The sequence below is a fragment of the Oncorhynchus nerka genome, linkage group LG4, assembly GCF_034236695.1.
Source record: "Oncorhynchus nerka isolate Pitt River linkage group LG4, Oner_Uvic_2.0, whole genome shotgun sequence".
NCBI classification, from domain to species: domain Eukaryota; kingdom Metazoa; phylum Chordata; class Actinopteri; order Salmoniformes; family Salmonidae; genus Oncorhynchus; species Oncorhynchus nerka.
Genome location: NC_088399.1, coordinates 23,977,806 through 23,994,339, shown reverse-complemented (window position 1 = coordinate 23,994,339; position 16,534 = coordinate 23,977,806). Strand labels below are relative to the sequence as shown.

At 42.2% G+C, this 16,534-nt stretch overlaps 1 protein-coding gene across 4 annotated transcripts in view; it reads right to left on the bottom strand.

Moving 5' to 3' along the window:
- Positions 1-16,534, bottom strand: part of LOC115126089 (disabled homolog 2-interacting protein-like) — a 296,491-nt gene that overhangs the window by 199,774 nt on the left and 80,183 nt on the right. For 2 of the 4 annotated variants that reach the window (XM_065017370.1, XM_065017372.1), the window contains exon 2: positions 701-813. In XM_065017370.1, the coding sequence (XP_064873442.1) occupies positions 701-775 (75 nt within the window). In that variant the 5' untranslated portion in view covers positions 776-813. The remainder of the gene's footprint in view (positions 1-700; positions 814-16,534) is intronic. The other 2 variants (XM_065017371.1, XM_065017374.1) reach the window with 1 other exon arrangement.

The window sequence follows — 16,534 nt, the reverse complement described above, 5'->3', positions numbered from 1 at the left end:
TTTCTGCAGTTGATTAATTAGCTGTCATTATTTACTGAATAAAACATAGTGAGAACTGACTCAGTGTTCATTTAGAGATACATGATGATGGACAGACAGAAGCACAGTGTGTGTGTGTGTGTCTCTGTGTGTGTGTGTGTCTGTCTGTCTGTGTGTGTGTGGGTGTGTGTTAGTGTGTGTGTCTCTCTCTGCGTGTCTGTCTGTGTGGGTGTGTGTTAGTGTGTGTATGTGTGTCTGTGTGTCTGTCTGTATGTGTGTGGGTGTGTGTGTGTTAGTGTGTGTGTCTCTCTCTGTGTGTCTGTCTGTCTGTGTGTGTTAGTGTGTGTATGCGTGTGTATGTGTGTGTGTTAGTGTGGGTGTGATTCTCTGTCTGTTTGTCTGTCTGTGTGTGTGTGTCTGTGTGCGCCTGTCTGTCTCTCTGTCTGTCTGTCTGTCTGTGTGTGTGGGTGTGGGTGTGTGTTAGTGTGTGTGTGTCTGTCTGTTTGTCTGTGGGACTGGGTGTGTGTTAGTGTGTGTGTGTGTGTAGAACATTTCAGTAATTTAGCACTGCATCAACATATCGTTATGTAGACAGTACTGTGAGAATCCATACCACTATACATCAACATACAATATATCACCCAGCCCTACGCATACACACACACACACACACACACACACACACACACACACACACACACACCAGTAGGTCAGTACTCACGGTGACTCTGAAGGGCGTGGCTGCGGCGGCAGGTTCCATGGGTGGTATGGTCTTGTCCGGGGTGCTACCGGGCATACTCCGTCTGCGGCCTGTTCTCTCAGGGGGCGATCCTGCTGATAGAAGGAGAGAGAGATAGAGAGAGATATATTTATATATATATATATATATATTGAACTTTGCGACCTTTTGCCACATTTCAGGCTTCAAACATAAAGATATAAAACTGTATTTTTTTGTGAAGAATCAACAACAAGTGGGACACAATCATGAAGTAGAACGACATTTATTGGATATTTCAAACTTTTTTAACAAATCAAAAACTGAAAAATTGGGCGTGCAAAATTATTCAGCCCCCTTAAGTTAATACTTTGTAGCGCCACCTTTTGCTGCGATTACAGCTGTAAGTCGCTTGGGGTATGTCTCTATCAGTTTTGCACATCTAGAGACTGAAATGTTTTCCCATTCCTCCTTGCAAAACAGCTCGAGCTCAGTGAGGTTGGATGGAGAGCATTTGTGAACAGCAGTTTTCAGTTCTTTCCACAGATTCTCGATTGGATTCAGATCTGGACTTTGACTTGGCCATTCTAACACCTGGATATGTTTATTTTTTAACCATTCCATTGTAGATTTTGCTTTAAGTTTTGGATCATTGTCTTGTTGGAAGACAAATCTCCGTCCTAGTCTCAGGTCTTTTGCAGACTCCATCAGGTTTTCTTCCAGAATGGTCCTGTATTTGGATCCATCCATCTTCCTATCAATTTTAACCATCTTCCATGTCCCTGCTGAAGAAAAGCAGGCCCAAACCATGATGCTGCCACCACCATGTTTGAAAGTGGGGATAATGTGTTCAGGGTGATGAGCTGTGTTGCTTTTACGCCAAACATAACGTTTTGCATTGTTGCCAAAAAGTTCAATTTTGGTTTCATCTGACCAGAGCACCTTCTTCCACATGTTTGGTGTGTCTCCCAGGTGGCTTGTGGCAAACTTTAAACGACACTTTTTATGGATATCTTTAAGAAATGGCTTTCTTCTTGCCACTCTTCCATAAAGGCCATATTTGTGCAATATACGACTGATTGTTGTCCTATGGACAGAGTCTCCCACCTCAGCTGTAGATCTCTGCAGTTCATCCAGAGTGATCATGGGCCTCTTGGCTGCATCTCTGATCAGTCTTCTCCTTGTATGAGCTGAAAGTTTAGAGGGACGGCCAGGTCTTGGTAGATTTGCAGTGGTCTGATACTCCTTCCATTTCAATATTATCGCTTGCACAGTGCTCCTTGGGATGTTTAAAGCTTGGGAAATCTTTTTGTATCCAAATCCGGCTTTAAACTTCTTCACAACAGTATCTCGGACCTGCCTGGTGTGTTCCTTGTTCTTCATGATGCTCTCTGCGCTTTTAACGGACCTCTGAGACTATCACAGTGCAGGTGCATTTATACGGAGACTTGATTACACACAGGTGGATTGTATTTATCATCATTAGTCATTTAGGTCAACATTGGATCATTCAGAGATCCTCACTGAACTTCTGGAAAGAGTTTGCTGCACTGAAAGTAAAGGGGCTGAATAATTTTGCATGCCCAATTTTTCAGTTTTTGATTTGTTAAAAAAGTTTGAAATATCCAATAAATGTTGTTCCACTTCATGATTGTGTCCCACTTGTTGTTGATTCTTCACAAAAAAATACAGTTTTATATATTTATGTTTGAAGCCTGAAATGTGGCAAAAGGTCGCAAAGTTCAAGGGGGCCGAATACTTTCGCAAGGCACTGTATATAGAGAGAGAGACACAGAGAGAGAGAGAGAGAGAGAGAGAGGGAGAGAGAGACAGAGCGAGAGACACGGAGAAACAGAGAGACAAAGAAAGAGAAAGAGAGAGAGAAAGAGAGACAGAGCGAGTCACAGAGAGACAGAGAGACACAGAGAGACAGAGAGAGAGGGAGAGAGAGACAGAGAGAGCAAGAGAGAGAGAGAGGTGCCACTCCTGCCCACCCCATGCACCCCACCCCCGCAAAGAGGGCCTCAACATGGAAGCCACACATACGCCCAGGTAGTGAGCAGGCAAACAGTCCCAACCCCCACTCTCACACTCGCCCAAGCCAATGGCATGTACCAGATGCTCAGCAGGCTCTTCTCACACTTACTGGCCTGAGGCCAAACCACGACCAACAACATTGGACACTCTATGGAACAAAAAGCCTTCACTATATCATCCTGGAATATCCAAGGCCTGAGGTCATCTGCCTTTGGCCTAAAGAGCAGAAACCCGGACTTCACCAAAGAAATCGGTAATACAGACATTGTCATCCTGCAAGAAACCTGGTATAGAGGAGACGGACCCACTGGTTGCCCTCTAGGTTACAGAGAGCTGATAGTCCCATCCACCAAACTAACAGGTGTGAAACAGGGAAGGGACTCAGTGGGTATGCTAATTTGGTATAGAGCAGAACTAACTCACTCCATTAAATTAATCAAAACAGGAACATTCTACATTTGGCTAGAAATTCAAAAGGAAATGATCCTAACAGAGAAAAATGTCCTCCTGTGTGCTACCTATATCCCCCCACTAGAATCCCCATATTTTAATGAAGACAGCTTCTCCATCCTGGAGGGGGAAATCAATCATTTCCAGGCCCAGGGACATGTACTAGTCTGTGGCGACCTAAATGCCAGAACCGGACAAGAACCTGACACCCTCAGCACACAGGGGGACAAACACCTGCCTGGAGGTGACAGCATTCCCTCCCATATATGGCCCCCTAGGCACAACTATGACAACATAACCAACAAAAACGGGTCACATCTCCTGCAGCTCTGTCGCACGCTGGGTATGTACATAGTCAATGGTAGGGTTCGAGGGGACTCCTATGGTAGGTACACCTATAGCTCATCTCTTGGCAGTAGTATTGTAGACTACTTTATCACTGACCTCAACCCAGAGTCTCTCAGAGCGTTCACAGTCAGCCCACTGACACCCCTATCAGACCACAGCAAAATCACAGTCTACTTAAACAGAGCAATACTCAATCATGAGGCATCAAAGCCAAAGGAACTGAGTAACATTAAGAAATGCTATAGATGGAAGGAATGCAGTTTGGAAACCTACCAAAAAACAATTAGGCAACAACAAATTCAATCCCTTTTAGACAACTTCCTGGATAAAACGTTCCACTGTAATAGTGAAGGTGTCAACTTGGCAGTAGAAAATCTTAACAGTATATTTGACCTCTCAGCTTCCCTATCAAATCTAAAAATCTCAAATAGAAAACCGAAGAAAATTAACAATAATGACAAATGGTTTGATGAAGAATGCAAAAATCTAAGAAAGAAATTGAGAAACCTGTCCAACCAAAAACATAGAGACCCGGAAAACCTGAGTCTACGCCTTCACTATGGTGAATCACTAAAACAATACAGAAGTACACTACGGAAAAAGAAGGAACAGCATGTCAGAAATCAGCTCAATGTAATTGAAGAATCCATAGACTCTAACCACTTCTGGGAAAATTGGAAAACACTAAACAAACAACAACACGAAGAATTATCTATTCAAAATGGAGATGTATGGGTAAACCACTTCTCCAATCTTTTTGGCTCTATAACAAAGAATAAAGAGCAAAAACATATACATGATCAAATACAGATCTTAGAATCAACTATTAAAGACTACCAGAACCCACTGGATTCTCCAATTACATTGAATGAGTTACAGGACAAAATAAAAACCCTCCAACCCAAAAAGGCCTGTGGTGTTGATGGTATCCTCAATGAAATGATCAAATATACAGACAACAAATTCCAATTGGCTATACTAAAACTCTTTAACATCATCCTTAGCTCTGGCATCTTCCCCAATATTTGGAACCAAGGACTGATCACCCCAATCCACAAAAGTGGAGACAAATTTGACCCCAATAACTACCGTGGAATATGCGTCAACAGTAACCTTGGGAAAATCCTCTGCATTATCATTAACAGCAGACTCGTACATTTCCTCAATAAAAACAATGTACTGAGCAAATGTCAAATTTTACCAAAAGACCGTACAACAGACCATGTATTCACCCTGCACACCCTAATTGACAACCAAACAAACCAAAACAAAGGCAAAGTCTTCTCATGCTTTGTTGATTTCAAAAAAGCCTTCGACTCAATTTGGCATGAGGGTCTGCTATACAAACTGATGGAAAGTGGTGTTGGGGGTAAAACATACGACATTATAAAATCCATGTACACAAACAACAAGTGTGCGGTTAAAATTGGCAAAAAACACACACATTTCTTCACTCAGGGTCATGGGGTGAGACAGGGATGCAGCTTAAGCCCCACCCTCTTCAACATATATATCAACGAATTGGCGCAGACACTAGAAAAGTCTGCAGCACCTGGTCTCACCCTACTAGAATCCGAAGTCAAATGTCTGCTGTATGCTGATGATCTGGTGCTTCTGTCACCAACCAAGGAGGGCCTACAGCAGCACCTAGATCTTATGCACAGATTCTGTCAGACCTGGGCCCTGACAGTAAATCTCAGTAAGACCAAAATAATGGTGTTCCAAAAAATGTCCAGTCACCAGGACCACAAATACAAATTCAATCTAGACACTGTTGCCCTAGAGCACACAAAAAACTATACATACCTTGGCCTAAACATCAGCGCCACAGGTAACTTCCACAAAGCTGTGAAAGATCTGAGAGACAAGGCAAGAAGGGCATTCTATGCCATCAAAAGGAACATGAATTTCAAAATACCAATGAGGATTTGGCTAAAAATACTTGAATCAGTCATAGAGCCCATTGCCCTTTATGGTTGTGAGGTCTGGGGTCCGCTCACCAACCAAGAATTCACAAAATGGGACAAACACCAAATTGAGACTCTGCACGCAGAATTCTGCAAAAATATCCTCCGTGTACAACGTAGAACCCAAATAATGCATGCAGAGCAGAATTAGGCCGATACCCACGAATTATCAAAATCCAGAAAAGAGCCATTAAATTCTATAACCACCTAAAAGGAAACGATTCCCAAACCTACCATAACAAAGCCATCACCTACAGAGAGATGAACCTGGAGAAGAGTCCCCTAAGCAAGCTGGTCCTGGGGCTCTGTTCACAAACACAAACACACCCTACAGAGCCCCAGGACAGCAGCACAATTAGACCCAACCAAATCATGAGAAAACAAAAAGATAATTACTTGACACATTGGAATGAATTAACAAAAAACAGAGCAAACTAGAATGCTATTTGGCCCTAAACAGAGAGTACACAGTGGCAGAATACCTGACCACTGTGACTGACACAAAATTAAGGAAAGCTTTGACTATGTACAGACTCAGTGAGCATAGACTTGCTATTGAGAAAGGCCGCCGTAGGCAGACATGGCTCTCAAGAGAAGACAGGCTATGTGCTCACTGCCCACAAAATGAGATGGAAACTGAGCTGCACTTCCTAACCTCCTGCCCAATGTATGACCATATTAGAGAGACATATTTCCCTCAGATTACACAGATCCACAAAGAATTCGAAAAACAAATCCAATTTTGATAAACTCCCATGTCTACTGGGTGAAATTCCACAGTGTGCCATCACAGCAGCAAGATTTGTGAGCTGTTGCCACGAGAAAAGGGCAACCAGTGAAGAACACACACCTTTGTAAATACAACCAATATTTATGCTTATTTATTTTATCTTGTGTCCTTCACCATTTGTACATTGTTAAAACACTGTATATATATAATATGACATTTGTAATGTCTTTATTGTTTTGAAACTTCTGTATGTGTAATGTTTACTGTTAATTTGTATTGTTTATTTCACTTTATATATTCACTTTATATATTATCTACCTCACTTGCTTTGGCAATGTTAACACGTTTCCCATTCCAATAAAGCCCTTGAATTGAATTGAATTGAGAGAGAGGGAGAGAGAGAATGCGATAGAGAGAAGGAGATGGAGACAGAGAGGGAGAGAGAAAAAGCGATAGAGAGAAGGAGAGAGAGAGAGAGAGAGAGAGAGAGAGAGAGAGAGAGAGAGAGAGAGAGAGAGAGGATATCAGCTAGGTACATTGGGTAAAGGCACATTTGTACAACAGGCTTTGTTCACTGCAAATTCAGGCAGAGTTCAGAATTCAGTAATAGGTTGTTATCAATAACGTCATAATTCCTTACGTTTTGCACATTCCATTTATTTTCCAACACCACTCCTGGTTTTCTGATGCCTCTAAATAGAAAGCCCTCTGATCTAATCTGCATCTGATACTTCTTTCTCTATCAATGTGTGTTCTGTGTCAGTGGTGGCTGGTGGGAGGAGCTATAGGAGGATAGGCTCATTGTAAAGATTGGTATGGAATAAATGGAATGGTATCAAGCACATGGAAACCACATGTTTGACTCCATTCCATGAATTCCATTCCAGCCATTACAATGAGCCCATCCTCCTATAGCTCCTCCCACCAGCCTCCACTGTAAGTGTTTTCAATGCAGAGTGATTTCATGTGATTCATGTTATCACAGACATTGATTGTTATGTCAGAGACATTAGGTACCATGTGCTACAGATCGGGACATGTCCACTACAGGAATGTGAGACATGCCAGTATGCATTTCTATACAGATACTTCAGACTATGGTGCAGCAAAGAACAGGACTGATATTAACCATTGGCTGCCATGTAGTGAACTAACATAACCTTTCACTATTTCTGTTGGATACATGCTTGGTACACAACAACTCTGATTGTATGTCAGTTAGTAGAGACCTGAAACTTGCAATACTTGTTTTGACAGTTGACATATGTTTGGATAGAAACACACAACACACACACAGGTATCCCTTAAATCACACCTCACTGATACCTCAAGCCTTGAGGGAAAGGAAGACATTGAGAAGAGCATTCAGGGTTTCTGTCTGTCTGTATGTCTGTCTGTCTGTCTGTCTGTCTGTCTGTCTGTCTGTCTGTCTGTCTGTCTGTCTGTTAGCTTGTCAACCAAAGCCTTGCTACAGTAATTTAGACTGTCAGCTGTGTAACAGGACTGTTGGCTGTATTAGTGCACAGAGTAACATGTGTGGCTCAGTTGGTAGAGCAAGGTGCTTGTAAAATCACGGTTGAGGGTTTGATTCACACAGGGGGACAAGTGTGAAAATGTAGGAAGTCGCTCTGGATAAGAGGGTCTGCTAAATTACTAAAATGTACATGGAGTTAGCAGCATTGTTTTTATTGTGGACAGCGTTTCACCTGGTAGAAAGTTTGCAAGTAAAACGTGGTTTTCAGGACTCATGATGAGAAGCCTTGTTTACATGTACGTATGGTACACAGCACTGTGCAGATGGTTGCAACATGTGTAGCAGCCTGCAGTAGGATTTTGCACACTAATTTCTCCATCACATAATGGGGTGTGTGTGTGTAGTGTATAGAGTACAGTATATTACAGTGGTTTCCTCTCACATTGTGAACATATGCAGGGGCCAGATGTGAATCCCACACACACACATCTGTGTACCATTAGGGAATGGGAAAAGCAGGAGGTGCAATAGCCAAACAGAGAAATGTACGTTGAAGTTGCCCCTGTGTGAGTTAATGAAACATTCCAACATCCTCAATATTCTCATTGAGGGACAATTAATCACCTTGTTGCCATGGCAGCAGCATATTAGGCACTTTAAGATAATATTTCTCAGTGTGTGTGTGTGTGTGTTGTGTGTGCGCAGGCTTGTGTGTGTGTGTGGCAGCAGATAGAGGTGTGTGTGTTATCTGTAAGGTCCGTTAAAGTGCACACACAGCAGATGTTTTATCTATGAGAGGTGTGGTTATATTGTTATCTATGAGAGGTGTGGTTATATTGTTATCTATGGGAGGTGTGGTTTTGTTGCCCACTACTCAATGAGGTTAAACTATCTGGCCTGTACAAGCCCTTCTCCTATTTCTCCTCCTTTTCTCCTTCATCCTCCTCTCTCTCAAACTTCCTCTCCTTCAACTCTTCTTCCAACTTCTTCTTCACTTCCTCCTCCATAGCCCAATAAAACGTCCCCCCTCCCTCCCTCTCTCCATCTCCCTGTTCTTCCCTCCATCCCTCCTAACAGTTAGTTAATAGGACAGTCTCACACCACCAGGCAGTGTGGGTGTCAGGGGACCTGGGGGATGATGATGCACAGATGGCAGTCAACTGGCTTGGCTTTTGTAATGCTGCTCAGACTGGGTCTCTGAGTATCTAGTTAATTGCCCTCTATGGGGTCTGTCAGGGGAAGATAAGAGGCTGGATGGAGGAGTTGGAGAGAGTCACCATAGCGACATCAAAGACCCCGCTTGAGAAACAGCATGTATCCCTCAGAGACAGATAAGATGCTGAAATCACAGAGATGATGGTTAAACAGTGTGTGTGTTTCTACATGTGTATGCAGTATGTGGTGTCTCTCGCTCTCTTGCTCTCTCTCTCTCTCTCTCTCTCTCTCATAGTCAGAACTCTATTACATGTGTCTGTCGCTGACCCATATTGTCACTGCCAGCCTTAGGAGTGACAGCTACCTTTCTCTCGCTTTCGCTCCTCTCTCCCTCCTTGGTTTGCCACAATGGACAATTTTCTCAATGCTCCGTTCCCATGGCAACCCCACCAACTTGCCCCAACTGACTGACAGAGAATTCTAAAGACTCTTTTGCTAGCTACCTATACCTACAGTACCGCCAAATCGGTGCTGATCCCACCTGCTCTCCCATTCTCCCGTTTTCATTAAACTGACAACTCTGTAAGAGATGGGGAGGTTTGAAAATCCATTCCGTGCCTGATTGTGCACACATATATACAGTCAACTCATAAACATACATTCATTGCATTTACTCCTCTTCCAGGGTAGCTTTACTGAAAACAACTTATCAAGGCTTTATAGAGCTCCATAAGCACTACATAGGTGCTTCACAAATCACTTCAAAGCTGTCATAGTTAGGTGTGTCTCCTCTGAGGTCTCATTAGCCTCTGTGAGCCTGGAGTCAGACAGCATGCTTCCTCTGGCCATCCGGAGTGGAGCAGGGCCTGGAGCACACACTACCCTGCAGACACCCTGACCAGGACATTCCAGGGAGAGGCATGCTCTCATTCCCTCCTCTCACTGAAACAATGGATTCCCCTCCTGCCAAGAAAGCACTCAGCTTCAAACAGCTTCAACTGAAACACCAGGGTCCCCAGGGATCCATTCATGTTAGCGTGTGTGGCTGTGTCAACGTCTGTGTGTGCTATTGTCTGTGTATTTGTATTAAGCACAGTGTATGGTGAGGTAATGCCTCACACTGTTATAAAACAGAGAGACAATAGATAGCATCTGATGTAATGATACACGGGAAAGAGAAACACGCTGGATACAGTACACTGATGCCTGCTCATGTTTTCACAATTATCTTAGTGACAGAACTCAAGCCATCATGATTGATGAGGTTAAGTCTGAATTTCTTGAAGTAGATAAAGGTGTACAACAGGGGATGATTTCAGGATCGGTTCTCTTCACTATTTATATAAACACTATTGGTCAATCTGTTAAAAATGGTCAACTTCATTTATATTCAGATGATACTATTATGTATCCTATTGCCCTGACTGTTGTTCTGTGTCAAAATTACAGTAAGATGTAATACCTATACAGGAATCCCTTGCTGATTTAAAACGTGTGCTTAATACAGGCAAAACAAAATACATTTTTATTTTAAACTCTTGTAAGAATGTTTCAGATGAACTACATGTTCATTCATTAGATGATTCTCCAATATAATGTGTTCCTGCATATAAATACTTAGGCATTTGGATTGATGTGGATTTGACGTTTAGAAAACATAGAGATGAGCTGGTTAAGAAGCTAAGATTTAAAGTTGTCGTTTTCTACAGAAACAGATTGTGCCTTTCTCTAAACAATGGGAAGCAGATGATTCAATTAACATTTTTATCTGTTCTTGAATACGGTGACATTATTTATCAAAGTGCAGCTGCAACTACTCTTTGGATGCCATCTACCATAGTGCCCTTCGTTTTGTTACAGGTGACAGTTTTTAACCTCGTCACTTATTTTTTATATATATATATACAGTGGGGAGAACAAGTATTTGATACACTGCCGATTTTGCAGGTTTTCCTACTCACAGAGCATGTAGAGGTCTGTAATTTTTATCATAGGTACACTTCCACTATGAGAGACGGAATCTAAAACAAAAATCCAGAAAATCACATTGTATGATTTTAAAGTAATTATTTAGCATTTTATTGCATGACATAAGTATTTGATCACCTACCAACCAGTAAGAATTCCGGCTCTCACAGACCTGTTAGTTTTTCTTTAAGAATCCTTCCTGTTCTCCACTCATTACCTGTATTAACTGCACCACAGTCTCAAAGAAAACCATTAGTAACACACTACGCCGTCATGGATTAAAATCCTGCAGCGCACGCGAGGTCCCCCTGCTCAAGCCAGCGCATGTCCAGGACCGTCTGAAGTTTGCCAATGACCATCTGGATGATCCAGAAGAGGAATGGGAGAAGGTCATGTGGTCTGATGAGACAAAAATAGAGCTTTTTGGTCTAAACTACACTCCACTTGTAGGTATATGGTCACCTACAAACAAGCAAGATTTCTGGCTCTCACAGAACTGTAACTTCTTCTTTAAGAGGCTCCTCTGTCCTCCACTCGTTACCTGTATTAATGGCGCCTGTTTGAACTTGTTATCAGTATAAAAGACACCTGTCCACAACCTCAAACAGTCACACTCCAAACTCCACAATGGCCAAGACTAAAGAGCTGTCAAAAGACACCAGAAACAAAATTGTAGACCTGCACCAGGCTGGGAAGACTGAATCTGCAATAGGTAAGCAGCTTGGTTTGAAGAAATCAACTGTGGGAGCAATTATTAGGAAATGGAAGACATACAAGACCACTGATATTCTCCCTCGATCTGGGGCTCCACGCAAGATCTCACCCCGTGGGGTCAAAATGATCACAAAAATCCCAGAACCACACGGGGGGACCTAGTGAATGACCTGCAGAGAGCTGGGACCAAAGTAACAAAGCCTACCATCTGTAACACACTACGCCGCCAGGGACTCAAATCCTGCAGTGCCAGACATGTCCCCCTGCTTAAGCCAGTCAGATTAAACCAAAATATAACTTTTTGGTAAAAACTCACCTCGTCGTGTTTGGAGGACAAAGAATGCTGAGTTGCATCCAAAGAACACCATACCTACTGTGAAGCATGGGGGTGGAAACATCATGCTTTGGGCTATTTTTCTGCAAAGGGACCAGGACGACTGATCCGTGTAAAGGAAAGAATGAATGGGGCCATGTATCGTGAGATTTTGAGTGAAAACCTCCTTCCATCAGCAAGGGCATTAAAGATGAAACGTGGCTGGGTCTTTCAGCATGACAATGATCCCAAACACATCGCCCGGGCAACGGAGGAGTGGCTTCGTAAGAAGCATTTCAAGGTCCTGGAGTGGCCTAGCCAGTCTCCAGATCTCAACCCCATAGAAAATCTTTGGAGGGAGTTGAAAGTCCGTGTTGCCCAGCAACAGCCCCAAAACATCACTGCTCTAGAGGAGATCTGCATGGAGGAATGGGCCAAAATACCAGCAACAGTGTGTGAAAACCTTGTGAAGACTTACAGAAAATGTTTGACCTCTGTCATTGCCAACAAAGGGTATATAACAAAGTTTTGAGATAAACTTTTGTTATTGACCAAATACTTATTTTCCACGATAATTTGCAAATAAATTCATTAAAAATCCTACAATGTGATTTTCTGGATTCTTTTTTCTCATTTTGTCAGTCATAGTTGAAGTGTACCTATGCTGAAAATTACAGGCCTCTCTCAATTTTTTAAGTAGGAGAACTTGCACAATTGGTGGCTGAGTAAATACTTTTTTGCCCCACAGTATATATATATATACATATATATATATATATATATATTTATTTTTTGTGTGTATAATGTGTATTCTTATATTTGATTACACAGGGAACATTTGGAAAAGAGACCTGTCTCAATATGTTTTCCCTGTCAAAATAAAGCTTAAATAAAATCTGTGATAGTTTGCAAGCCCTGTCACATCCGACGAGCATCAGAGCCGGTGTAGTACGATTCAATCTTAGTCCTGTATTGACGATTTGCCTGTTTGACGTCGGAGGTCCTAGTGGGATTTCTTATAAGCGTTTGGATTAGTGTCATGCTCCTTGAAAGCGGCAGCTCTAGCCTTTAGCTCATGTGCAGATGTTGCTTGTAATCCATGGCTTCTAGGTGGGATATGTACATACGGTTACTGTGGTAACGACATTGTCAATGCACTTATTAATGAAGCTGGTGATTGATGTGGTCGACTCCTCAATGCCATCGGATGAATCCTGGAACATATTCCAGTCTGTGCTAGCAAAACATTGACGGCCACCTCTGGATGAGCATTTTCTTGTTAGCTTATGGCCCTATACAGCTTGTTGAGTGCAGTCTTAGAGCCAGCATTGATTTGTAGTGGTAAATAGACATCTATGAAAAATATAGATGAAAACTATTGGTATATAGTATGGTCTATAGCTTATTACGAGGTATTCTAACTCAGGTGAGTAGAACCTCGAGACTTCCTTAATATTAGAGATCAAGTGCCAGCTGTGTTAATAAAGAGACATACACCTCCCCCTTTGAGCTTACCTGAAGCTGCCGTTCCGTCCTGCCGATGCATAGAAAAAAATGTATGTTATTCATGTCCTTGTTCAGCCATGACTCCGAGAAACAAAAGGGTATTACAATTCTTCAGGTCTCGTTGATAGGATAGTGTCAAACTGAGCTTGTCCAATTTGTTCTCCAGTGATTGTAAATTCGCCAGTAGCACAGAGGATTGAGGCGGGTTATCTACTCGCCGATATGGTTTCGTCAGGGTCCCCGCACGTAGGCCTCTTTTCCACCGTTACTTTCTCTTCCGAGTCTCTGCAATTAGGGACTGGTCTGGGGTGAGCAGTATGTCCTGCGTCGCCGACTCCTTGAAGAAGACATTTTAATCCAAATTGAGGTTAGTGATCGCTGTTCTGAAAAGGAAACAATGCGAAACAACGGCGGAAACAATAGCCGGAACATTATGTACAAAAAACGTTAAGATCAACGCAAAAAAAACGGTATCCATTCCAGTGCAATTCTTTTCAAGGTGCCTGGGAGTGCGTAGGGATTTGGCTGCGTAGGGATTGGTCTGGGTTTGTGTTCTAGCCGCAATCACTGTTCATGCACCGGCAGATTAGGTAAGCTTCTACTGAGAACAACTTATGTAAATGTCTTCTCATTGTGGAAGCACCATAGAGCTACTTAACATAGTGACTCATTTAGAAAGAGGAGCTGTAGAGGAGAGGACTCATCATATGAGGGAGAGGTGTAAGGACTAGAAAGAGTGTGAATGGAAAATCACCTTCCGTCTTTATTGCCACACACACACAAACACACACACACTGTACTCTACTAGAGGTAGTCTAGCCTTGGCGGAAGGTAGCCTAACAGTTATAGCGTTGGGCCAGTAACGGAAAGGTTTCTGGTTCGAATACCTGCGCTGACAAGGTAAAAAATCTGCCAATGTGCCTTCAGCAAGGCACCCTAATTTGTTCCAGTGGTGCCGTACTACTATGGTTAACCCAGTAGAACAACACATTTTACCACACCTATCTGGTGTACATGACAACAAAACATCTTATTTTTTAAGTGCTTTACGTACCCTCTCAGCTTGTTGTCTTGTTGTCTATGAATAAATGGTCAGGCTTTTGACTCATCCTGACAGAGACAACACACCCAATGAATACAGAGATCTGAGTATGCCCTTGGCATGTTGTTTTGGATAGCCATAGGTAGTCTTTATGACCTTTTAAAGTTATTTTCTCTCTTCCTTCAGCCAAAAAAATAACTCAACTATTCTGAAGGGATCACACATCTATGCAGTTATGACAGGAGAGAGAGGATAGCTGCAGTTTAAAACACACACACGCACGCACGCACGCACGCACGCACGCACGCACGCACGCACGCACGCACGCACGCACGCACGCACGCACGCACACACACACACACACACACACACACACACACACACACACACACACACACTGCATGCTGAGAGGGGCTAGTGATATGATGAGTGAAAATCACAGGATGTCTGAGAGCTAAGATTCTGTTTACTCTCTGCCTCTGTCTGGAGGGATATCTTCTGCTCTTCTCTTTCTTTTCTCTCTCCCTTTTTCTATGTTTCTCCTCTCCCCCTTCACAAATACATCACCCTCTTTATTCCCTCCTCTCAACTGTGAGACAAGCAACACTTGTCTTGACTGGCTGACACCACTGCAGAAACATCGCTCTCTTTGCCAGAATATGAAAAGTTGTTTCATGTCACTCATTGAGCACTCTGCTTATTATCTCACATATTTATTTATTTCATCATTGTGCAGATGTTCATGTCTTGTTGTCAGTGTAATGCTGCGATATTTAATGGAACTTTCACAGAAAAGGCCGAAAGCAGTACTTACACAAGTGACAAGATTAACACAAAAACAGATATGCTCAACTCTAGTCCACTGGTCACAATAAGAAAAATCGTTAATTGCCAATGTTATGAGATGAGTCATTGGGTTAATAGAGAGAGAAGGGTGTCAGTATCAGCTGCACATACACTCGCAGCATTCCGTTTCCACACAAAGCTAAAAGAGATATACAGTGGGGCAAAAAAGTACTTAGTCAGCCACCAATTGTGCAAGTTCTCCCACTTAAAAAGATGAGAGAGGCCTGTAATTTTCATCATAGGTACACTTCAACTATGACAGATAATGACAGAGATGACAGGCTATGTGCACACTGCCCACAAAATAAGATGGAAACTGATCTGCACTTCCTAACTTCCTGCCAAATGTATGACCATATTAGAGACACATATTTCCCTCAGATTACACAGACCCACAAAGAATTAGAAAACAAATCCAATTTTGATAAACTCCCATATCTACTGGGTGAAATACCACAGTATGCAATCACAGAGGCAAGATTTGAGACCTGTTGCCACAAGAAAAGGGAAACCAGTGAAGAACAAACACCTTTGTAAATACAACCCATATTTCTGTTGATTTATTTTCCCTTTTTTACTTTAACTATTTGCACATCGTTACAACACTGTAATCATCACTATTACAACACTGTATATATACATAATATGACATTTGAAATGTCTTTATTCTTTTGAAACTTTTGTGAGTGTAATGTTTACTGTTATTTTTTGTGGGTTATTTCACTTTGCTTATTATCTATTTCACTTGCCTTGGCAATGTTAGCATATGTTTCCCATGCCAATAAAGCCCCTTAAGTTGAAATTGAATTTAAATAGACAGACAGAGAGAGAGAGAGTACATGGTGGCGGACTATCGAACCACCGTGTGGTTGAGGACAACTCTGACTATGTACAGACTCAGAGATCACAGCCTGGCTATATAGACCGGCTGTCACAGACAAATCTGGCTACCCAGAGAGGACAGGTTGTGCTCACTCTGCACTCAAAGAGAGGTGAAGATAGAGTTGCATTTTCTCCTACACTGCGAGAACTATACAGACTTAGGGGCAATTTTCTTTCCCAAAATTGTAATCAAATACAAACATCTTGAGACCACAACAGAAAAGAAGAAAATACAATATCTTTTGGGAGAAAAAAAAACGTTGTGCCATATTAGCTGCAAAAGCCAGTGGAATGAACAACCAGAATAACAACATTGCTACCTGTGTCGTTCTCACTAGTTCATTATTGTCCTCATTCATTTCCTATTGTATGGTCCTGTTAATTGTTATTATTAATTTAGTATTA